The sequence below is a fragment of the Eupeodes corollae genome, chromosome 2, assembly GCF_945859685.1.
Source record: "Eupeodes corollae chromosome 2, idEupCoro1.1, whole genome shotgun sequence".
Taxonomy (NCBI): domain Eukaryota; kingdom Metazoa; phylum Arthropoda; class Insecta; order Diptera; family Syrphidae; genus Eupeodes; species Eupeodes corollae.
Window position 1 is genome coordinate 43,181,352 of NC_079148.1, and position 19,593 is coordinate 43,200,944.

Sequence of the window (19,593 nt, forward strand, 5' to 3'; positions counted from 1 at the left end):
AGTAGTCACTATTGGGTCTGTCGAAAAAAATCCTTTTTAGGACCAATTTTCAAAATTATCGTTGAAAAATAAAATGAACTAAATTGTAAATTCAATCAAGGCATACCACAGAACGAAGAACAGAAAACTTGAGTTTTGATTGATTTACTTGAACGAAACTCTCCAAATTGTTTTTCATAAGAAGTAAATATCGTTTATAACCTAAGAAAACCTTAAATCAAATAAAAAGCATATTTTTTTATATCAGATTGTATGAAAGTAAAACAGGCAATTTTCATAATTGACAAGCCATCATATATTACTTATCCAATTTCTTCCCTCAGGGAATCTCATACCTATACAAAAAAAAAAACTAAAACTTATTCACATGGATGTTGTAGCTAATTTATTTATAACCCTTTCTGTTATCACATTAAAGGAACTTAGGTAATTATATTAATTGAATTTTTGAATAAAAACTATTGGAAGAAATGGAAAGCATAAGTAAATTTAGCGAAACAGATACTTCCTATAAGTTGACTTCTTTGGTAAGCTACCTAATACACTATAAAAGACTGCTTGTTGTGTAAACGTTTGTCAATTAGGTTAATATACTCCCAAGGACTATCAACCTTTTAATTGAAGAAGTTTACATTATTCAAATAGATATCACATAATCATGAGCTAATAAAATTTGACGAATTCACATAGAAGCAAGTTGTGAAACATTTTAATAGTTCCTCGCATTTACGAAATAATGATGGCTTACTTGAACTGCCCAAGGTTTTTGTTCCTAATAATGTTCCTCACTATAAATATATCTGCACTCCAGTCGAAAAACCTAACACTATCTGAAGTTGCACTATTCATCGTCCGTGATCATCTGAGCAACTTAACGTCGACCATTGTATTAGCTGAAAAAGGCATGACGCCTGAATCAACGATCAACAATACCCTGCTTTTGGAATACATTCTGCAGAATCTTAATGGAAAAATTGCAATTCAGTCTTACATGACCAACTACAGTGAGCAACCTTTTGAGTATTATGTGTTTATTGTAGACTCTCTAGAGGCCTTCAGGTACGGACTACATGAACATTTTCAAAGTATTAATTTAATTTCTTTTAAGGGAGCTTCATAACGACTTTAAGGACAGCCTTTTCGAGAGACACTTTCGATTTATAATCGTCCTAACACAGCAAACACAAAATCTTCGAAATGCTATGCAACAAATCTTTGTGCTTTGTCATTCATTTGACGTTATTGATGTTAATATTATAGTACACCATCAAATTTTGGGAGTGGCAATGTTCACCTACTACCTGTACTCGGAAACTGTGTGTCGTCGTTGTGTTCCAATACTTTTGCACAACTGCAATCAAGGAATTGAAAATCTGAAATTGGTGTTTCCAGAGAAGCTTACGAATTTACATGGATGTCCGTTCAGGGTTTCAGGACGGTCTTTTGCACCATATGTGAGGTTTAAAGGCAATCGAAATGATCCGAAGCCAGTAGGAGCTTGGGAAAACCTTAACGGCATTGAAGGAGCCTTGTTGAAGTTCTTGGCAAAATCATTGAATTTTACTATTGATTTGCAACCTATTCCTGCAGAAGGCAGTTTTTATAACATCAATCATACCTCTGGGTGTTTTTCACAGGTACTAGAATTTGTTTAACTTTATTTAATGTTTAGAACATATGTTTTCGGTTCTCTACAGTTACTGGAGAAAAAAGCAGACATAGTCATTGGAGGCTTCATTGACTCGAGTCTTGGCCGAATGATTTTCTCACCAACAAATACGTATCACAGTTCGCACTTTAAGTACGTAATTCAGGGAAAAATAGATGTAAACTCATTGGATCGACTTATTAAGCCTTTCAACTCCGTTCTTTGGTGGTATGTTGCGGCTTTCTTTTGCCTTAACATAATCATTGTGTCGTACTTAAGAACAAAAAGTGCATATATTCAAGAATTCGTCTTCGGAGAAGAAAATCGCAGTCCAGTGACGAACTTTTTGGCAATTTTCCTTGGGTATTCTATTAGTCGAACTCCTCGTCGTAATTTCGCTCGATATATCTTCTCTCATTTGCTATTCCTTACTCTCGTCCTACGCAGTGCTTATCAAGGCTCCCTTTACGACGCTTTTTTTATGGACCGATTTACACGAATTCCATTGGGTTATGAAGATCTCGTGAAATGGAATTATACTTTCTTCCTCCCCCCAGAAGGAGTAGATTCTGTTTACTTTCCTCCGGCTCGAACAATCAAAATTATGCATGAAGAATATCAAAAGAGGTTTAAAACATTGGACCGTTTGGACGGAAAATATGTAACAGCTTCTTATCAAGACTGTTATATTGATTACTTTAAGAATAACTTGCGAAACCATACGACAAAACTTATTTTGCTACCTGAAATCATCTATAATTATCAGTTTGTATTGTATCTGCCAAAGCATTCGATCTTTTTGCCAGTTTTAAATATTAAAATATTCGAATTAGCTGCTGCTGGAATATTAAAGAAAATAACAAATAATTTAAGAATTAGTGATAGAGTTTTTAACACGTATTTTAAGACGAAATCAGATAAAATACCACTTCGCAATAAACGTCTTGAAGCATTGTACGTTATTTGTGCCTGCATGATAGGAATTTCTGTGGTGGTATTTTGTTTTGAAATTCTCTCGGTAAATAATTGCAAATGGTTGCAATGGATCTTTGTGTGAATTATATTTAAACGAAATAATTATGAAAAAATAAAGATTTTGATTTATTGTTATTTTCCTTTTTTTAAGTGATGAATAGCGTATTGAGAAAGATTGATTGTAAAACAATTTACGGCAAACACATATTTTGACATTTATATAATATTTCTTTTCAAACGTCATTCTTAAGGTTACGTCGTTAGGTTTCTTTAAATACTTTTAAAAACCAAAAAGCATTTTTAAAGATAAATTTAAAATAAAAAGTATGTTTTGTGCTGAAGATGAGGAAGAATTGAAGAGATTAACGAAACCGACGATAGACTCGAAGCAGGGTCCGATTACACCACCAGCGCAAGAAGAAAGATTTGAAAGCTTGATGCCTTAGTCTGCCAAGACTCTAGCCTGCAAAATACGATGCAAAATCGTTAAATCCGAAGATCGACAAGGAACCAACAAATCGGGCTGTAGCAGAAATATTCCCTGTTGTTCTTCAGCGAGGCACGTGGTCTTAATTCTCCATACCACAAAAATTGTTTCAGCTGTTTATATTCCTGCACCAGTTCCACTACCGCTGGGGGAGAAGGTGTGTCAAGGCGTCGGTGAAAGTGTACAGCAGAATTCGAGGCAGTCTATTCCTCGCCGTGCACAAGAACACGGCCTTTCGCAGACTTCAACTTGGTGAATTTTAAACAAAGAAGAGGACCCCAATTTTGTCCCCGACAAATCAACACTAGTGACGAGAAGCATTTTGGGATGAATGGCTGTGTTTACAAGTTGGTCTTATATGGGACGACACCAACCTACGCGAGGTTCACCAGGTGATAATGCATCCTCAAAAACTTACCGTTTGTTGTGGATTTTGGGCTGGCGCGGCGGCGTAATTTGTCCGTACTTTTTTTAAAACCACGTTAATGAAGTGGTCACCGTCAACAGCGAGCGCTGCATAACAATGATAACGAAGTTCTTATGAAAAAATTGAACCAAGTGGACCTGGACGACATGTGGTTTCATCAGGACGGTGCTACGTGGCACACAGAAAACGCCACGACATTTACACACAACATCTACGTGCCCTTATTGAAAAACTTTAGCAGTTTCGAATTGAAAACGCTCTTAAGACAAATGTTATTAATTTTTATTCAAGAAAAGAAATAGTACAGAATATTTAATATTTAAATTTTTAAAAATAGATAAAATGAGAATTATTTAATCGTTAATCCAATCCAAAACATTTTTAATTCTGCGAAAACGTTCCGAAAGCACTTCCAAAACAAAAACTCCTGTTGCCATTAAGTTCAAATGAAACCATACATTTAAAAATGCTTCAAAATGTTTCATTGTCAAAGTTAAATTTTTAGCTTTAAGTGCCTTATTAAAACTATAATCTGCTAAATTAAGTTCGTTTGATAATTTTCCCAAAATCCCACAATAACTGAATTCTTCAAGTTTTCTATTAAAAACATCCAAAAATATTGATCGTTTGGTAAAACCCATTGCTATTTGATACATCAGAAAAACTTCATCCATCATAAGAAGTTCATTGTTATTATGAATTTTTTGAGCTTCCTGGGAATAACTTACAAAATTAGGCTGAAGTACGAGAGTAGCGTAGTTTCCATCAAAGTTGGCCAACTTTTCAAGACGTTTCTCGAAATTACCCGCAACTATTATTATTCGATTTTTAGGATGTAACTTCAGATGTGCAACATCTGGTGGCAGCAAATATATATAATTCTTTCTTAAGAGTTCGTCAAAATTTAAAGGTGGCTTAGCGAAAGTCTTATTCACTCGAATAATTTCGTATAAAGACCCCAAATACACAGTGCGTAGAACCAAGTCCATAAGAAGCAACATCATTAGTAGAAATCTGGCGAAATTCCGTTGAGGTACAGCGGTAACAGGACTTCCAACAAGATATGCCATTAAATTGAGTATAGCTGTTTTATTCTTTTTCCCTAGGATAAAATTTCGAATCGAAGGTCGTACGAATTTCAACGATAAGATCAGAGAACTTGCCGAAAAAAAGAACGTAGCCAGAAGCAGCCATAGATGTATGTTGAGTGGCAACCCTATACGGCTGAGAGTACTTAAAGGCTTACCACGGACAATATGTTTTATGGGTGATCTATAATAAATATGTGATTGTGAAATAAGGGTTCGACCCGGATCTGAACCGCTAAAACTTCCCATTGCAATATCAGCTTCATGATTAAGTAGCTGTAAATATAATAAAATAAAACATTTTCACAAGGTTAGTTGTCATAAATTTGAGGTTATTTAACTGCTTTTTAACATATATAAGGATTTAAGTGTGCACTTTCATAAATAAGCTAAAAAAACAAAATATAAAACAATGTTTGACTAAAGAATAAATCTGTTAGATGTCAACGACGGACTGGATCGTAAATGAAAAATGCACTTACTCAAAATGTATACCTCAAAGCAAGTATTTTGAAAAAAAAAAAACAAAATACCTTAAGGTAACTTCCATAGACAATTTCTCCATCCTTATACTTTGTTTCATTAACAAATGGCAGCAATTTAATAGAAAAATTAAGATTATGCGATAAATGTCTCAACAATATTCCTTCAAATCCAAAAAGATTTTCCCACATTCCAACTGGCTCAGGATTACTTATATTGCCAATGAAGTTAAAAAAAGGACGCTCATTTCGGGCAGTCACGGTCAATGAACAATTATAAAAGTTATTCATTTTTTCTGGAAAAATTTTCTTCAACTGCTTCAAATCGCGATTAAAAGAAAAATAAATTACAGGTGTTACGACGCGACATCTGTTTTCCAGAAACAATAAATAAGTGTACATATTAATCAATCCATTTGACTGTTTAACCATAATATTGACATTCATCACATTTAATTTATAACATTCGATAAAAATATCCTTCATGGTATTTTGCCAATGTGGGCTGTGATTAGTTAGAATTATAAGAAAATGGAGAAGTCGGTCCTTAAATGTTATCGAGATTTGACTCAAGAGGAACCTGCATGAATAATTCAAAATCAAGTTAGCTATTTTATATTTTGGATTTCAACGTTATTTTTTTATACTTGAAGGCATCAAAAGAGTCAATTATAAAAATATAATAATCCCACGTATATTCCACACTATTTATCTGCACGGAAATGGATTCGTTAAGGTTTTGCAGGAGATGATTGAGAATGTTTGTATTTTCATAGACGAATTCCTGTGACGAACTATGCTCTGCCACAGCAATTGTTGAAGTTGCAACATTAAGATGTTCTCGAATTATGTATAAAGTGACATCGCCCAGATCATGAATATCTAGGGACACTACCGATGATGTCGATATAAAAAGAGTTGAAACGAAAAAAATACAACTTATGTTAACCATGATTGCCATAGAACTGATGAAGTTTTTTGAAGAACCAACTGTAAGTTTAAAACTCAATGGATTTGCAGATTATTCCCAAAACAGTGATATTCTAAATTATAGAAACACACTAAAAATAATTATTTAAATTATGGCTATCAAGCATAGAAAGCACGTTTTATGAAAGTAAGATTCTAATTTTTCGCATTTAGATTGCGTTCTCGGATATATGAAATTTATATGCAGTTAGATAGAATTGTAGTTTCATTTCAGTTTAGCTTTTAAACAGTAACTTGAATTGATTAAATTCTGAAAACTAAAAATTATGTGGAATGTGAATAAGCTAATGTTGTCAATGAATAAACTAACAAACGTTTATTAGAAGCTGTATGACTTTGCGAAAACCATGGTGTTTAGGATTGACATATCAATATTAAGATTTCAAAGAATATTCATTTTAAAATGAGGCACATAGACAAAATCCCATATACTTGGGAAGAACGAAATATTATACTCTCCTAAGTTTTTGATGCACTGAATTTCAGATACCCGAGAAATTCTAACCATTATTTTGAAAAAGGTTCTGCGTTCTCCTAACATCCGAATGTTCCCTTAACAAAACCTATTCAAATTAATGCGTATGAAAACATGGAAAATGAAAAATAAACGTTTACCGTAACAGAAATACAAACGGTTTTCAAATCAATCAGTCCTCTTAAAATAGCTCCAACTGGCTTACAATGAACAGGTTCAGACAACATATGGTACTTCATTCTGTCAACTGAATTCTTTTAACTTACATTTTAACCATAAAAACTATTTAGTTGGTCAACGGATTTAACTTATCTTAGTCTTGAAATGTTCATGGAGGTCTAGGGAAGGTTTAAAAGGCGAGTCAAAATTGAATAATTCCCTAAAAACAGCCCTTTTCTATTACCCATACAGACGTTTTCTAGAGTCAATTTGAACTTTATTGTTGAATAGCAATAAAGTTCATATTAAATTATAATAACTAATTGTTGGCGCAGCGGTTTAGGTGTGTTCCTAACGTCAAAGAGTTAATTTGCAATTTATTACCGCTGAATAAAGTTAAAATTCAATCATATCTTCGCCTGTGCTTTGGAAGATCTAATGTCGCGTTCCGAAAATAAACAGAAGTGAATCGCAAACGCGATTTTAAGTTTGATAAATAATCTTAAGTTTTGTCACAAATTAAGTTTCTGAATACAACCATAATATTTGACATTAGATTTGACAACCAACTAATATGTCAATCATTCTGTCGTACTTCAGAACACGGAGACTTATGGCTTTAAGGTAAGCGCCAAAAAAAATAAATAAAAAAATCAGAACACGGAAAAAAGTATAACGATTGACGATATTGTGTTATGAGCATGGTTACGATATTCCTACACTACAAATGACTGAAGAAATTTATCGTGTTTGGGAATGACAGCACCCAATCGTCATATGCACGATGCAGTAAACCACGAATTGCAAAGGGAACAACAATACGACATTGAAGCATTGTCCGCAACAGTTCATACAAATGTTCCACAATTAAATCAACAATGAAGAATTGCGGGCCACACTTTGATATAAGCTGTGAAAAGTGGATCTGGTGGAATTTATTTCCTTGATGCTCCCGGAGGAACCGGAAAAAAGTTCTTAATTTCTCAAGCGTTGGCTTTATATGGAATAGCTGCGACTCTGCTAGATGGCGGCCGAACTGCGCATTCTGCCTTGAAATTACCATTAAACATGCAAATCACCGAAACACCAATTTGCAACATCGCTAAAAATAGCGCAATGGCCAAGATCCTACACGTATGCAAATTAATTGTTTGGGATGAATGAACAATGGCCAATAAGAGATCACTGGAGGCGCTGGACAGAACATTAAAAGATCTTCGTGACAACCAAAATATTTTTGGTGGGGCCATGATATTCGTTAGACTCTTTCAGTTATTCCCCGATCAACTGTTGCTGATGAACTAAATGCATGCCTAAGATCATCGAATTTGTGGCAATACGTAAAGACACTCCAATTAACAACTAACATGCAAGTATTTTTGCAACTTGATGAAACTGCAAATGTGTTTTCGAAGCAGTTGTTAGATATTGGAAATATAATAAAGTTGCAATGGACACCTCGACCGGAATCATCACATTACCCACTGATTTCTGTCACATCACATATTCAAATGAGGAGCTTATTCAGCGTATTTTCCCAGATATAGCGCAAACGCTCACCCTTTGATCCTCCAATTATGTCAATACCATCTGCGTATCCAAGTAGTTGGATGGACCTTTGGAAGATTGTGCCTCTAGTGTTGATGGTTGAGTTTTGCATAATTCTTTCCAGAACGATATTGACGAAGTCTATGACAATGAATCGCCTTTTCTAAAACCTTTTTTGACAACGAACGCATCGGTGAGATATTTTCCCACCTTGATAGAGCAGCGTGCATTCTCCATCATTATTCTGCACAAACGGATTGTTTGACAGGTATGCCAAAACTAGACATTGATCTGTAGAGCTCTTGCCTATAGATACACGGCTTTGAAATCAAAGAGATGGTGGGTATCGATTTGAAGCTCCTGGGTTTTTTCCAAGATCTGCCGTAGTGTGAATATTTGGTCGATAGTGGACTTTCCTGATCTAAAGCCACACTGATAAGGACCAATCAGGTTATTGACGAACGGTTCGTCATCGCCGTTATATAATTTGGAGAAGTGGTCTTTCCATATTCTCAACATAAACTGCGGTTCTACTACGATGTTCCCCTGATCGTATTTACAGGCTTTGGTTTGTGGCTGGTACCCTTGGAAGGTTTTTTCTACCTTTTGGTAAAATTTAAGAACCTCATTCCTGTTGTGACATCCCTCTATCTCCTCGATAGCGCGCTTCTCATGTTCTCTTTTTTTCCGTCAAAGAAGCCAGTGTTCCTCTCTCCTCTTCTGCTCGTAGAGTTCGCGAGCAGCTCTAGTCCTTTTGCGCTGCGCCGTTTTGTATGTCTCTTGTTTAGCTGCGTGCGTTTGCCGGAATTCGTCGTCAAACCAGGGGTTTCGCTGTGGTGGCCGTGTGAAACCTAGCACTTCAAAAGCGGCATCTCTGATGGCTGCAAGGCAATGTTGCCACTGGTTTTCAACGCTTAATGCAGGAAGCATAGGACTCCTTAGGAGGTTATTAGAGACTCGATCGTAAAAGGACATGGCAGTCTCTTGCGATTGTAGCCGTCTTACGTCGAAACTTCTCACAGTACTTCCTTGTTTTGGCTTGAACCGGGATATCCGTAGCCTTACCTTAATACAGATATCCTGTGTGAATTGAAATTGAAACTCAAGACTTTTTGCCTGAGTCTGAGTTCCAACAACAAATCCACACCCAAATAGACGCTGTCTATGTTCTCGGTAGCAGTCCCCGTATTATACATCGCAGTCTTTTAGTTTGCGTTTGAACGTACCATCCCATCGGACTTTTTGGGTGGCGGTAATATCTGCCTTGCAGCATTTTAGGGCTTGAGCTAATTGTTCGGCTGCACGTGGTCTGTTAAGGGACCTTACATTCCACGAACAGATTTTAAGTTCGTTGTCCTTAATGCGTTTGCTTGGGTTGTCAACAGTGAATCCGTCCGTATCCGAGGCTTGTTGGTGCATCGCAACTAATGTATTTTGTACGTGGTCAGGAAGTTACCCCGACGGCACAACCCCCAACTCCAAGGACGGGGAGCCGGATAACCCGCTCTTTTTAGGCCTGAGCTCCGAATAAGTCGTAGAAACCCTATAAGGTGTTCACTAAGTAGCTTAACCTTACTAGAACTGTAGACACCACCATTGATTCCATCTCAGAAATTCGTCCGCTGTCGTCTGGATAAGGAGAGGTGCCTTAGTGGAAACACTTAGAAATGTAGAAATGGCAAAAGTTGTCGTCTTACAATGATGTTCAAAATAATTTAAAATGTTACTTGGTGCTGCTCCGGAAATCTGCAACGAAAACAGATGGTAATGAAATGTCAAAAATAATGGTCATTTAGATGTTTGCGCTGTAAAGAAAGTATAACATTAAACCAAAAAAACACTTTTTAGTTTTGATAAAAATACACAGAACAGAATATTGAAGAGACATTTTTATTTTGATACTTTTACCCGTTCTGTCTTCAATTAGAAGTATATACTGACTTATGTTAAAAGAATTCCAATAAAAACTAGTTCTTCATTACAATCTTTAAGAAAAAAATACCATGAGATTCATTTATTTTTTTTACTAAGGGCCACCCTATATCGTAACGTCATGATTTGTTCTCGTTCTTATAATTGTTCGAAAACCTTTGCCGTGGTTCAAAACCATCAATATCAACATTTGATCCTCGATGTGGATACATTAACAAAAAAAAATACTAACGACAGGCTGTTAGAGTGGATACTCGTCATAATCATTATGAAGTAATAAGTTTTTTTACTGCTATCATAATTACTATTAAGTCAATTCAATTAATTTGATTATTAACCATTACCATAATATTGACCAAACACGAGTACGAGTATCTTAAGAAATTATTCAGCAAAGTATATATCAATTTAATTAAAGAGCATTCTATCAGCATTACGATCTTTGATTAATTTAGGTATAACATTCTAGTTAGCGATGTCCCTTCATATACAAAGTAATGTTAATAATAATCAAAAAAATGTCCTTTTAGTTTGTTCAAAATGGTTAATATAAAACGATGTGTATTATTTTATTTTATTACTTGGCCATTAAAAACTATTGAAACTGCAAAAATACATTGGCCAACAGTTGAAGTTGACAACGATAGCATTGAATTAGCTGAAATTACATTAAATCTAACTCGAAAGTTCTTGAAATATGCTACATCAACCCTTGTGATTGTTGAAAAAAGTGTTACACCCGAAACGAGTAACACGAATTTAAATTTATTGGAATATTTTTTACAAAATGTACAAGATAATATTGCAGTCCAGTTGAAAATTCATTCTAAAAATAAACAACCATGGGAATATTATATTTTTATAGTGGATTCAATTGAAGCATTCAGGTATGAAACTTTTTAAAGGCCTGTTTCCGACCTTATAAATAAAATTGTGTAATGGGTTTAATTATTCCGCTGGGTATAATTTTCAATTTCAATTTTTTATTGAATATTCATATTCCTATTAATTATTGTTTTTATTTCTAGAAAAATCAACGGTTTATTTCCGGAATCCTTTTTTGAGCGTCACTTTTATTTTCTCATTATCTTAACCAAACACACTCACAACCTGGGAAATGTTATCGAAGATATTTTCAAACTTTGCTATCAGTTCAATGTTATCGATGTTATATTGATTGTAAAACACCCAACAGATGGCGTTTGCATGTTCACATACATGCTATATTCAACGAATGCTTGTCGAACTGTCCAGCCTATTCTCTATCTGAGACTCAAAGATAATCGTGAATTGGACAATCTTAAAACTATTTTTCCTGAAAAATTGAACAATTTCTTTGGATGTCCAGTTAAAGTAGCTGGTAGAAAATTAGGACCTTTTTTGGATTTGAGAGGAAATAAAAATAATCCGCAACCAGTTGGATCATGGGAAAATCTATCAGGAGTTGAAGGATTGTTGATAAGAGAACTTGCATCAGCGTTAAATTTCCAGCTTCAGTTATTACCGTTTCCAAAAAGCAGAAGCTACATTGAGAATTTAACTTGTTATGGGTCTTTTCTTGAGGTACGTACGTAGATAACAAAGTAGTCATGTAAAATAACATTCTTTACAATATGACTTAATTATTTTCTAGCTACAAAACGGCAACGCGGATCTTGCTATTGGAGGATTTGGTGGTTCTGATCCAAGTCGATGGCTTTTTACACCGTCTATTGTTTATCACTCATCTCCGTTTGTTTATGTTGTGCGAGCCAAGGAATTAAGTGCCATAGGCCGTTTGGCAAAGCCGTTTTCTATCCAACTTTGGATAGCTTTGGTTGGAGTCCTTGCCATTGGTTTTTCATTCATTATAATTCTTCGTTTTATGAATCCAGTTACTACTCAATATATCCTTGGAGATAAAAATGATGCTCCAACGTTAAATTTTTTTGCAATTATTCTCGGCTATCCAGTCAATCGAACTCCATTGGCCAATCGGAATTTCGCTCGGTACATTTTATTGCTATTGCTTATTTTGACATTAGTCATTCGCAACGCATATCAAGGATCTCTGTACGAAGCAATTCTTAGAGATGGATTCGTAAGAATTCCATCCGGCCTTAAAGAAATTGTCAAGTGGAACTATAAGATCCTGATTTCACCGGAAGTTGATAAATTTAATGCTTACCCCAAAGACTTAACTATAACCGTACCTGTTGGTGGATATTTGGCACGGATTAAAATTCTGGAGAAAATCGAAGGAAGATATGCCTCGGCCATTCTTCGGGAGAGTTTCATCGATTACATGAACAAAAACCAATGGAAAAGAAACAATTTGTTTATGAACAATGAAGTTATAATAATGTATCATTTTGTAATGTTCTTTCCCAAGAATTCGATTTATGTCGCAACATTTGATAAGAAGTTACGATTGTTGATCTATGGCGGGATAACAAATAAGTTAAAACACAATAATTTAACTTCAGAAGCGGCTTTGCGAAGCATAAGAAGAAGCCAACCACCACGGGAACCACTTGGAAATAGACGCTTGAGAGCAATGTATGATATTTATATTTGCATGAAAGTCATAGCGATTTTTGTTTTTTTCTTGGAATTGATGTCAGTTCGTTGTGATAAATTGTATAGATTTTTTCAGTGGATTAGCTAAATAGGGGCCCCATCTGTCAAAATTAATAAAAATATCTATACACAAAAGTTATTTTTTTGTGATGTTAGGAACGCCTTAACTAACGCTGTACTTGCACTTGGTGCCACATGGATAGGGGCAAGCTTTTTTCATTTTTTATTTGGCCATATTTCATGAAATGTGGTTTCTCAGATTAAATTCGGCTTTAAACTTTAGATCTCTTCGATCCCTGACAACATTACCCACACACAGGAATGGTTGAGAGTTGTAAGTCACTAGGCTCTAGTATCATCCTTAACGGACTGTTGAGCCACCTAATTTATTTAATTGGTTTATTTTTGTTTGATTTGAAGATCTAATATAATCTTTCAAGGTAATGTCAAAGCTCATAAGATAAAAACAAAGACTACTTCTTCTATAATGAAGGACGTTCTAAATTCATAAGTTGACAGAATTAAAACAAAGAAAGAATCAATTCCTATATAGAAACTATCATTTACAACCAAACGTTTGTATGAGCACCCCCGAACCAATATATTTGCGGTTAGGTTAGGGTTAGGTTATAGTGGCTGCCCAAGATGGAAACGGACTCACTTAGGCCAGTTTAATGGCCCATTGTGATACCACATGAATCTTGAGGCTTCCTCCTAAGCTCAATGGAACCAGTTTGAGTCCCTTACGAAACGTGAGAGGCTAATTATACCGATATGATTAAGATCGTTTAGATCGTTAAAGAAGAATTTTCCTAGTTAATTCTTGCATTTTCGAGCTAGAGCAGGGCATGTGCATACGTCCATACAGCTTCTGCAAAAGTCATTTGAGAATACGCCTAGTCTCGTGACGTGCTTTCCTATTAGACAGTGTCCGGTTATGACACCTATTATCGAGCTTATATGGGATCTGCTTAGAGAGAGCAAGCACCTTTAACGTTTTAAATCCAGTTTTGGCCAGATGTTTTTTGTGACTTGACACGTGGTGATGTTGTTCCACCTGGTGCCTGCCCTCCTCACAGCGTCCTGCATTAGCAGCAGTTTACAAGTAGCGATTGGTATGCCAGTACTTGCCAAATGTGGTAGGATGGGCTGTACTGTACCGTTCCTGGCGAGTTAATCTGCCTTACAGTTACATTGGAATGTCTCTATGGCTATTTGTTTGCTAAATATGTCAAGAGGTGTAAGGTAGAGCAAGGTGTCCAGTGCCCTAGACGGGGTCGAGCAAAGTGATCCGCTTATACATAGGCAAGCTGAACGTTGGACTTTATTTAGCTTATCCCTGTTTATACATTTTTCTAAAGCAGTCCACCATACTGCCACAACGTACGTTAAAATCAGTCTGATTACAGATGTGTATAGCCAATGCGTGATTCGCATTTATTATTATTACCAATAGCTTTTTTGCAAAAAAAGAGAGCTACAGTAGCTTTTTTGACTCTTTCCTGTACATTGCGTTTCCAATTTAGTTTTTTATCTAAGACAAGTCCCAGGTATTTAGCCTCGTCTGAGCATTTTAATTGGATTCCTTTCATATAGGGAAGGTTGACAAATGGAATTTTGTATCTCCTCGAAAATAAGACCAGATCAGTTTTGTGTGGTTTAACACCCAGTCCACACCAATCAGCCTTAAGTATTAGTCTGTCCAAGGCATTTTGTAAGACTTCTTTTAGGATGTTAAGATGCTTTCCTGAAACCGCTATAGCAACGTCGTCCGCATAGGTTATCACTCTAAAACCCTTCGCATCCACACTAGTTAGGATTTCATTCACCACTGGGTTCCAGAGGGGATAGAACACTACCTTGCGGTGTCCCTCTACTAACGAATCGTCTACTAGAAGAGTTGCCCAGTTTTGAGTTAATTATTTTGCTAGTAAATGAATTAATTCCCGAAACGAACTCTCTACATTTAGAGATGTTAGTGCAGATGTGATTACCGATGTGTCCACGTTCTTAAAGGCACCTTCGATGTCAAGGAAAGCAACCATGGTGAACTCTTTATGATGAAGGGAATATTCGACGGTGCGTACTTAAGTGTGGAACGCTGTTTCCACCGATTTACCTTTACAGTAGGCATGTTGAGACGAAGACAGAAGTCTTGTATCGATACTTGCCCTTAAGTAAAAAAATACTTTTTTTCATAGTGGATGAAAATGACACTATTTATAACTTCAATCGTGTTCCATTCTTCATAAAAAAATTGATTATTGCTTGTTATACAATTTTAAATAACAATGAAAAACCGCATTCGAAAAAAAAGTCCTATAGCGATTGTCAAAGCAAACAGTTCCTTTCATAAATTCTCATGCTTAGTTCTTCTATCTGCTCACAGATGTCACACCTAATTCGCCCTCATACGAAAACTAATTCGCCGCTCTAAAATCTACTTATCTCTCTCAGCCACATAATAAGAACCTACATCAACTTCTCTCAACAAAAACCTTCAATCAAAAATATTACTACACGAACAAGAAAAAATGACACTTGACATTGCGGCGAAAATATCCCCAAAATGGCATCAGAGTTAGTTCATTCATTGCTGTCAAAAATCAAAACTTTTTATTAAATGAATACAATAATAACCATAGTGATTTTCTTAGGAAAAAAAACTTACTATACCTACTTACACTTACGTGCAGTCAAGCCTCACACACAATTGCTATTTATAACTAAAAACAAAAATAAATACGAAATAAAAAAACCAAAACAATTAAAATCAACATGAAAAATATTAAAGAATCAATTAAAATTTATAGATTTTATTTGTGGAACTGAGAAAGTGCAAAAACAAATAGAAAAACACAGCAAAGATTTTCATAAAAAAAGAAAAAAGTGCTCGTAGACAACGATGACGAAGTTATTTTTATTGTCTCTAAAGTTCTTCATGAATTTATATACTTTTTAATTCTCGTAACTATTCTCTTGTCTGTGCCCTAACAGTGACGACCTTCAGTTTTTGTGTTTTTATTTTTCATGACAAACTCCGATTCTATCTATGTACCTACCTACCTAAAAGAAAAAAACAAAACATAAGAAGTTCATGTCCGGTAGAATTTATTTCTAACTTTGTACATAACTCATGAAGTTATGATCCCTGTGAATTGATTGTGATTATTACGTTTACGATAGATTTGCTCTCACTTAATTATAATGACAGCCATTTAATTAGAATTAGAATAACGACGCGTCCGCAGTTGAGTGAAATACAAATTTTGTCGGTTCGAGTTGAGTTTGTGCGGTGTGTACGATGTGTACGGTCGCTGTTCCAACTCCAAAGATTATAAAATTTACAATGTGATGGCCTTGAAGCAAAAACAAATGTCAACAATTATTAAAACGACCCTGGGAACTGCGGCGAAAGGGGCTGCGAAATAGTGACAGATAGTAGATAACGTTAAACTACTAGGTACGTTGGAACGCATTAAATTTTAGGTATTATTTTCTGCCTCCTCTATATTATTGACACTGACAAGTAGTGTCAATAAGAATATACATACCTGCCTACTCAACGAAAAATCTAGACAGTTGTTGTAGAAAACTATCAAAACGTCAAACTTTCTTTTGGTTGTTTTTTGTCGTCTTGTTGTACTACGTACCTTCTCGAGTTAAGTTGCCGCATTATTTTCCAACAACAAAATTATTAAATAGCTACCACGGATATAATCTGTTCTGTTTTGAATACCTAGGTGGGTAAATAAGTAGTGTGTCAAGTGAAATAAGTTGTTCCCTATGTGCTTAGTGTCTCTCTGTTTCTGTTTCTGTCTTTTATTCTGTCTCTGGTTCTCTGTTCTTGTTCTTATATAATTTTGAAATAATGTTTTTATTCGATGATAATAATAAATAATAAAAATTAACGAAGCTATTTAATTAAGTCGTAGTGTAATCGTAGTGTAATGCGCCATAGTGCAAGCACCCGATTCTGTTTCAAGCCAGACATCCAGTACCTAACCAGTGTTGTGATATGTGATCTGTAGCTCTGGCTCTGTTCTGGTGAAGCAAGTGCCAAGCCAATAGCCTTACTTACTGCGGCTTAAAGCTAGAGCGGTAAAAGCAGACGCCGAAAAAATAAAAAAAAAGTTTTGCTCACCAATTCCAGCAACAAAAACAAGGGCAAAAGTTAAATAAAACAAAAACAAAAACAACAAAAACACCAAACTGTCAAGGTTAGTGGGTAAGTTGTAGTTGTAGTTTATTAGTTGTATAGAGATAGATATACTAATAGATTATGGATAATGAGTGACTAATGGGTTTTTCTCTTTCTAACTTACGGAAAGTTAAGCAGCGGTGTTTGTGATGTTTGTTCGTTTACACATTGTTTAAAGTGAAGTGAATGCAAACCCAGTGTAGCAGTGGTGTTATAGATTTAGCTGTTGTCGTTGTGCTGTATTCTAATGTTTTAAAATTTTTAAAATGTCGTTGTTATTTTGTTTTTGTTTTTTAAATATTGATTTGGGGTGTGTACAGTGGCTGTCATTTTGTTTGTGTTTCTTTGACTTTATTTTTTTTGGATTAGAGTTCTTGTCAAAAAGACAATTTCAGGTTGAGCTTTATTTTTGTGTGTGTTGATGTAGGTTGGTTCGGTAGGCAGGCCAGGCAGTTAGTAGTGTAGCACATTATGTCACTCGCACGTAACTGACCTGTCTTTAACTTTCTTGTGGCATACGGATACGAATTGGGTTAGGTAGGGTCACGAATCATCAGAATTATTTTCTTTTTTTTTTGATGATTCTTACCTTTTTTGTGTAGGTATAGATTATGCAGGTAGGTACATATATCCAATTGGTTTGAATAGATAATCTTGTTATTATTATTTTGTTTAGCTTGTAATAAATGAAGTGTAGTTACCTACGTTAAGTGAAAATATTTTAAAAGGTTAAATGGCTCATTAATTATTTACAATGAGGACCCCTAATTATTTTTTTTTCTAGATTGCTTTTAAACAATAGACGTAATTCACATGAAAAAAATCATCTAGACAATATTTTGAAGACTATTTGCATGATTTGCAACAATTTGTCATTGGGCTATTTTCATACAATTTTGTCCAAAGAATGTAAGACCATCAAATGACAAGGATCAAATTGTCATCCAGACCAAACTTATGTGTCTTTTTTTAAGAATCACACACAATTTAAAACTGCTTTAAGGTCCAACTACACTGGTGATTTTTTAATGGGTGTGTCTACTTTATGTAAATATTTCATGAAAACTATGAATATTAATTATTTTCATGAAATGCATAATTAAAAATAATTATGTTTATTTGGGATACAAAATATAAAAGTTCAATTAATTTCAATGTTGTGTGAATACATTCATCTACCTTTTCATAAACTATGCAAATAAACGCTATTTATGGATCCTGTTGTCGTTTATGGTGCAGCTTATTAGGAAACTAAAATTTGCTATGTTCATTTTTGTTCAATGCAATTATTTATTTATGTGGCTTATAAGCTTAATGTCAAAGTATCTAATACGCAACTTAGTTGCATTCTCTTTCTTACGAAAATTGATTTTTTTCATTCAATACAAAATTTAGTTTTTTAATGTTTTAAGTTCAATGTCCCTTTTCTGTTCTTTTTTTGTCTTGCGGATCATATTATATTTATTAATATTAAAAAAAAGTATAATTTTGAAACCAAAGAAAAAAGTATAAAATTTTTAAATCAAAAGATTTTGGGCAATTGTGATCACTTCTGCAAACAAGAAAATAACACTGTGACTGCAAAATTTCCACTAAACACAACAATTTCAATGCATCGTTGAAGCCTGCGTCGTGTGATTCTAAATAATGACGAAGTTTTTACTTGTCAAGTCTTAAGTGGCGACATCTTCAAAAGTGACATATTCCCAAAATAGTGGGATATTTAAAATAAAACCTTTTATTGCAAAATGTTATATATTATTAATTGTCTGTTTTTTGTGAAGAAGTTTTTGTGATACTATATCGATGCTTTCCCGGAAGAATGTATTGCGACATTTTAAGAATTTTACAGGAGACGAAAAAAACCTCCTGTGTAGGCAATTATTTGTGTATTTTAAAGTGATAAGCATAATTTTGATTGAGATTTAGGCCACATTTTTTGTGTACCATTACATGGACGAAATTTCGGTCAGATAAAAAGTTTTTGTCGCTTAGATCATTTTCATGGTCTACAGATTGTCGTTTGATACAGTGGCTAAATGGCGTTTAGATCAATGGATGGTAGGTAATATTACAGGATTCCAAGAAATATTGTCGTTTAGTTCATTTGCTTTATTGAGTTTTTATTATCAACAAAGTTAAAATAATCATTAAATATAACATTATACTTCAGAAAATAAAAAAGAAAACAGTTCAACTTTAAAATAAATAAAAATAATTAACTTTTCAGATATGAAAATTTACAGATCACTGATTCAGTTGATTTTCTGATAAGTCGTCTTCTTCATCAGTCTCTGGTAAAACATCTTCCCTCTCACCAACAATGTCAATGATTTCTCGGTATTCCTGGATATACCGTTCGGGGATAAACTTCTTGAGTAAAGTTTCTAAGTCCTTTTCCTTTGGTACCGATATTGGCAGTTTTGCGGTGTATAAAATATAAGGCTCATCAAAATTTTCAAGACATTTAACTTGATTTCGAGATCTACACAAATCCAACGTGTATGAAGGTGGTTCCATGTCTCCGGAAATATTAAATATTGAATACTTGATGTCACAGGATGACTTAGAGAACAAAAAAATGTTGTTAACTCCCTGCGTTGGAAAATATTTCAAAGCTTC

The 19,593-nt window shown here is 34.7% G+C and overlaps 2 protein-coding genes across 5 annotated transcripts in view; both read left to right on the forward strand.

The window, feature by feature from the left end:
- Positions 1-778: 778 nt before the first annotated feature.
- Positions 779-12,858, forward strand: LOC129944881 (uncharacterized). The gene is made up of 6 exons (XM_056054543.1): positions 779-1,059; positions 1,109-1,637; positions 1,698-1,876; positions 10,742-11,098; positions 11,240-11,774; positions 11,845-12,858. The coding sequence occupies exons 1-6, from the start codon at positions 779-781 to the stop codon at positions 12,856-12,858; spliced, it is 2,895 nt and encodes a 964-aa protein (XP_055910518.1).
- A 2,474-nt stretch (positions 12,859-15,332) lies between these two features.
- Positions 15,333-19,593, forward strand: part of LOC129947736 (neuronal PAS domain-containing protein 2-like) — a 179,299-nt gene continuing 175,038 nt past the window's right edge. The window contains exon 1 of one of the 4 annotated variants that reach the window (XM_056058407.1): positions 15,333-16,998. The gene's annotated coding sequence lies outside the window, so the exon portion shown is untranslated. The remainder of the gene's footprint in view (positions 16,999-19,593) is intronic. The other 3 variants (XM_056058408.1, XM_056058409.1, XM_056058410.1) reach the window with 3 other exon arrangements.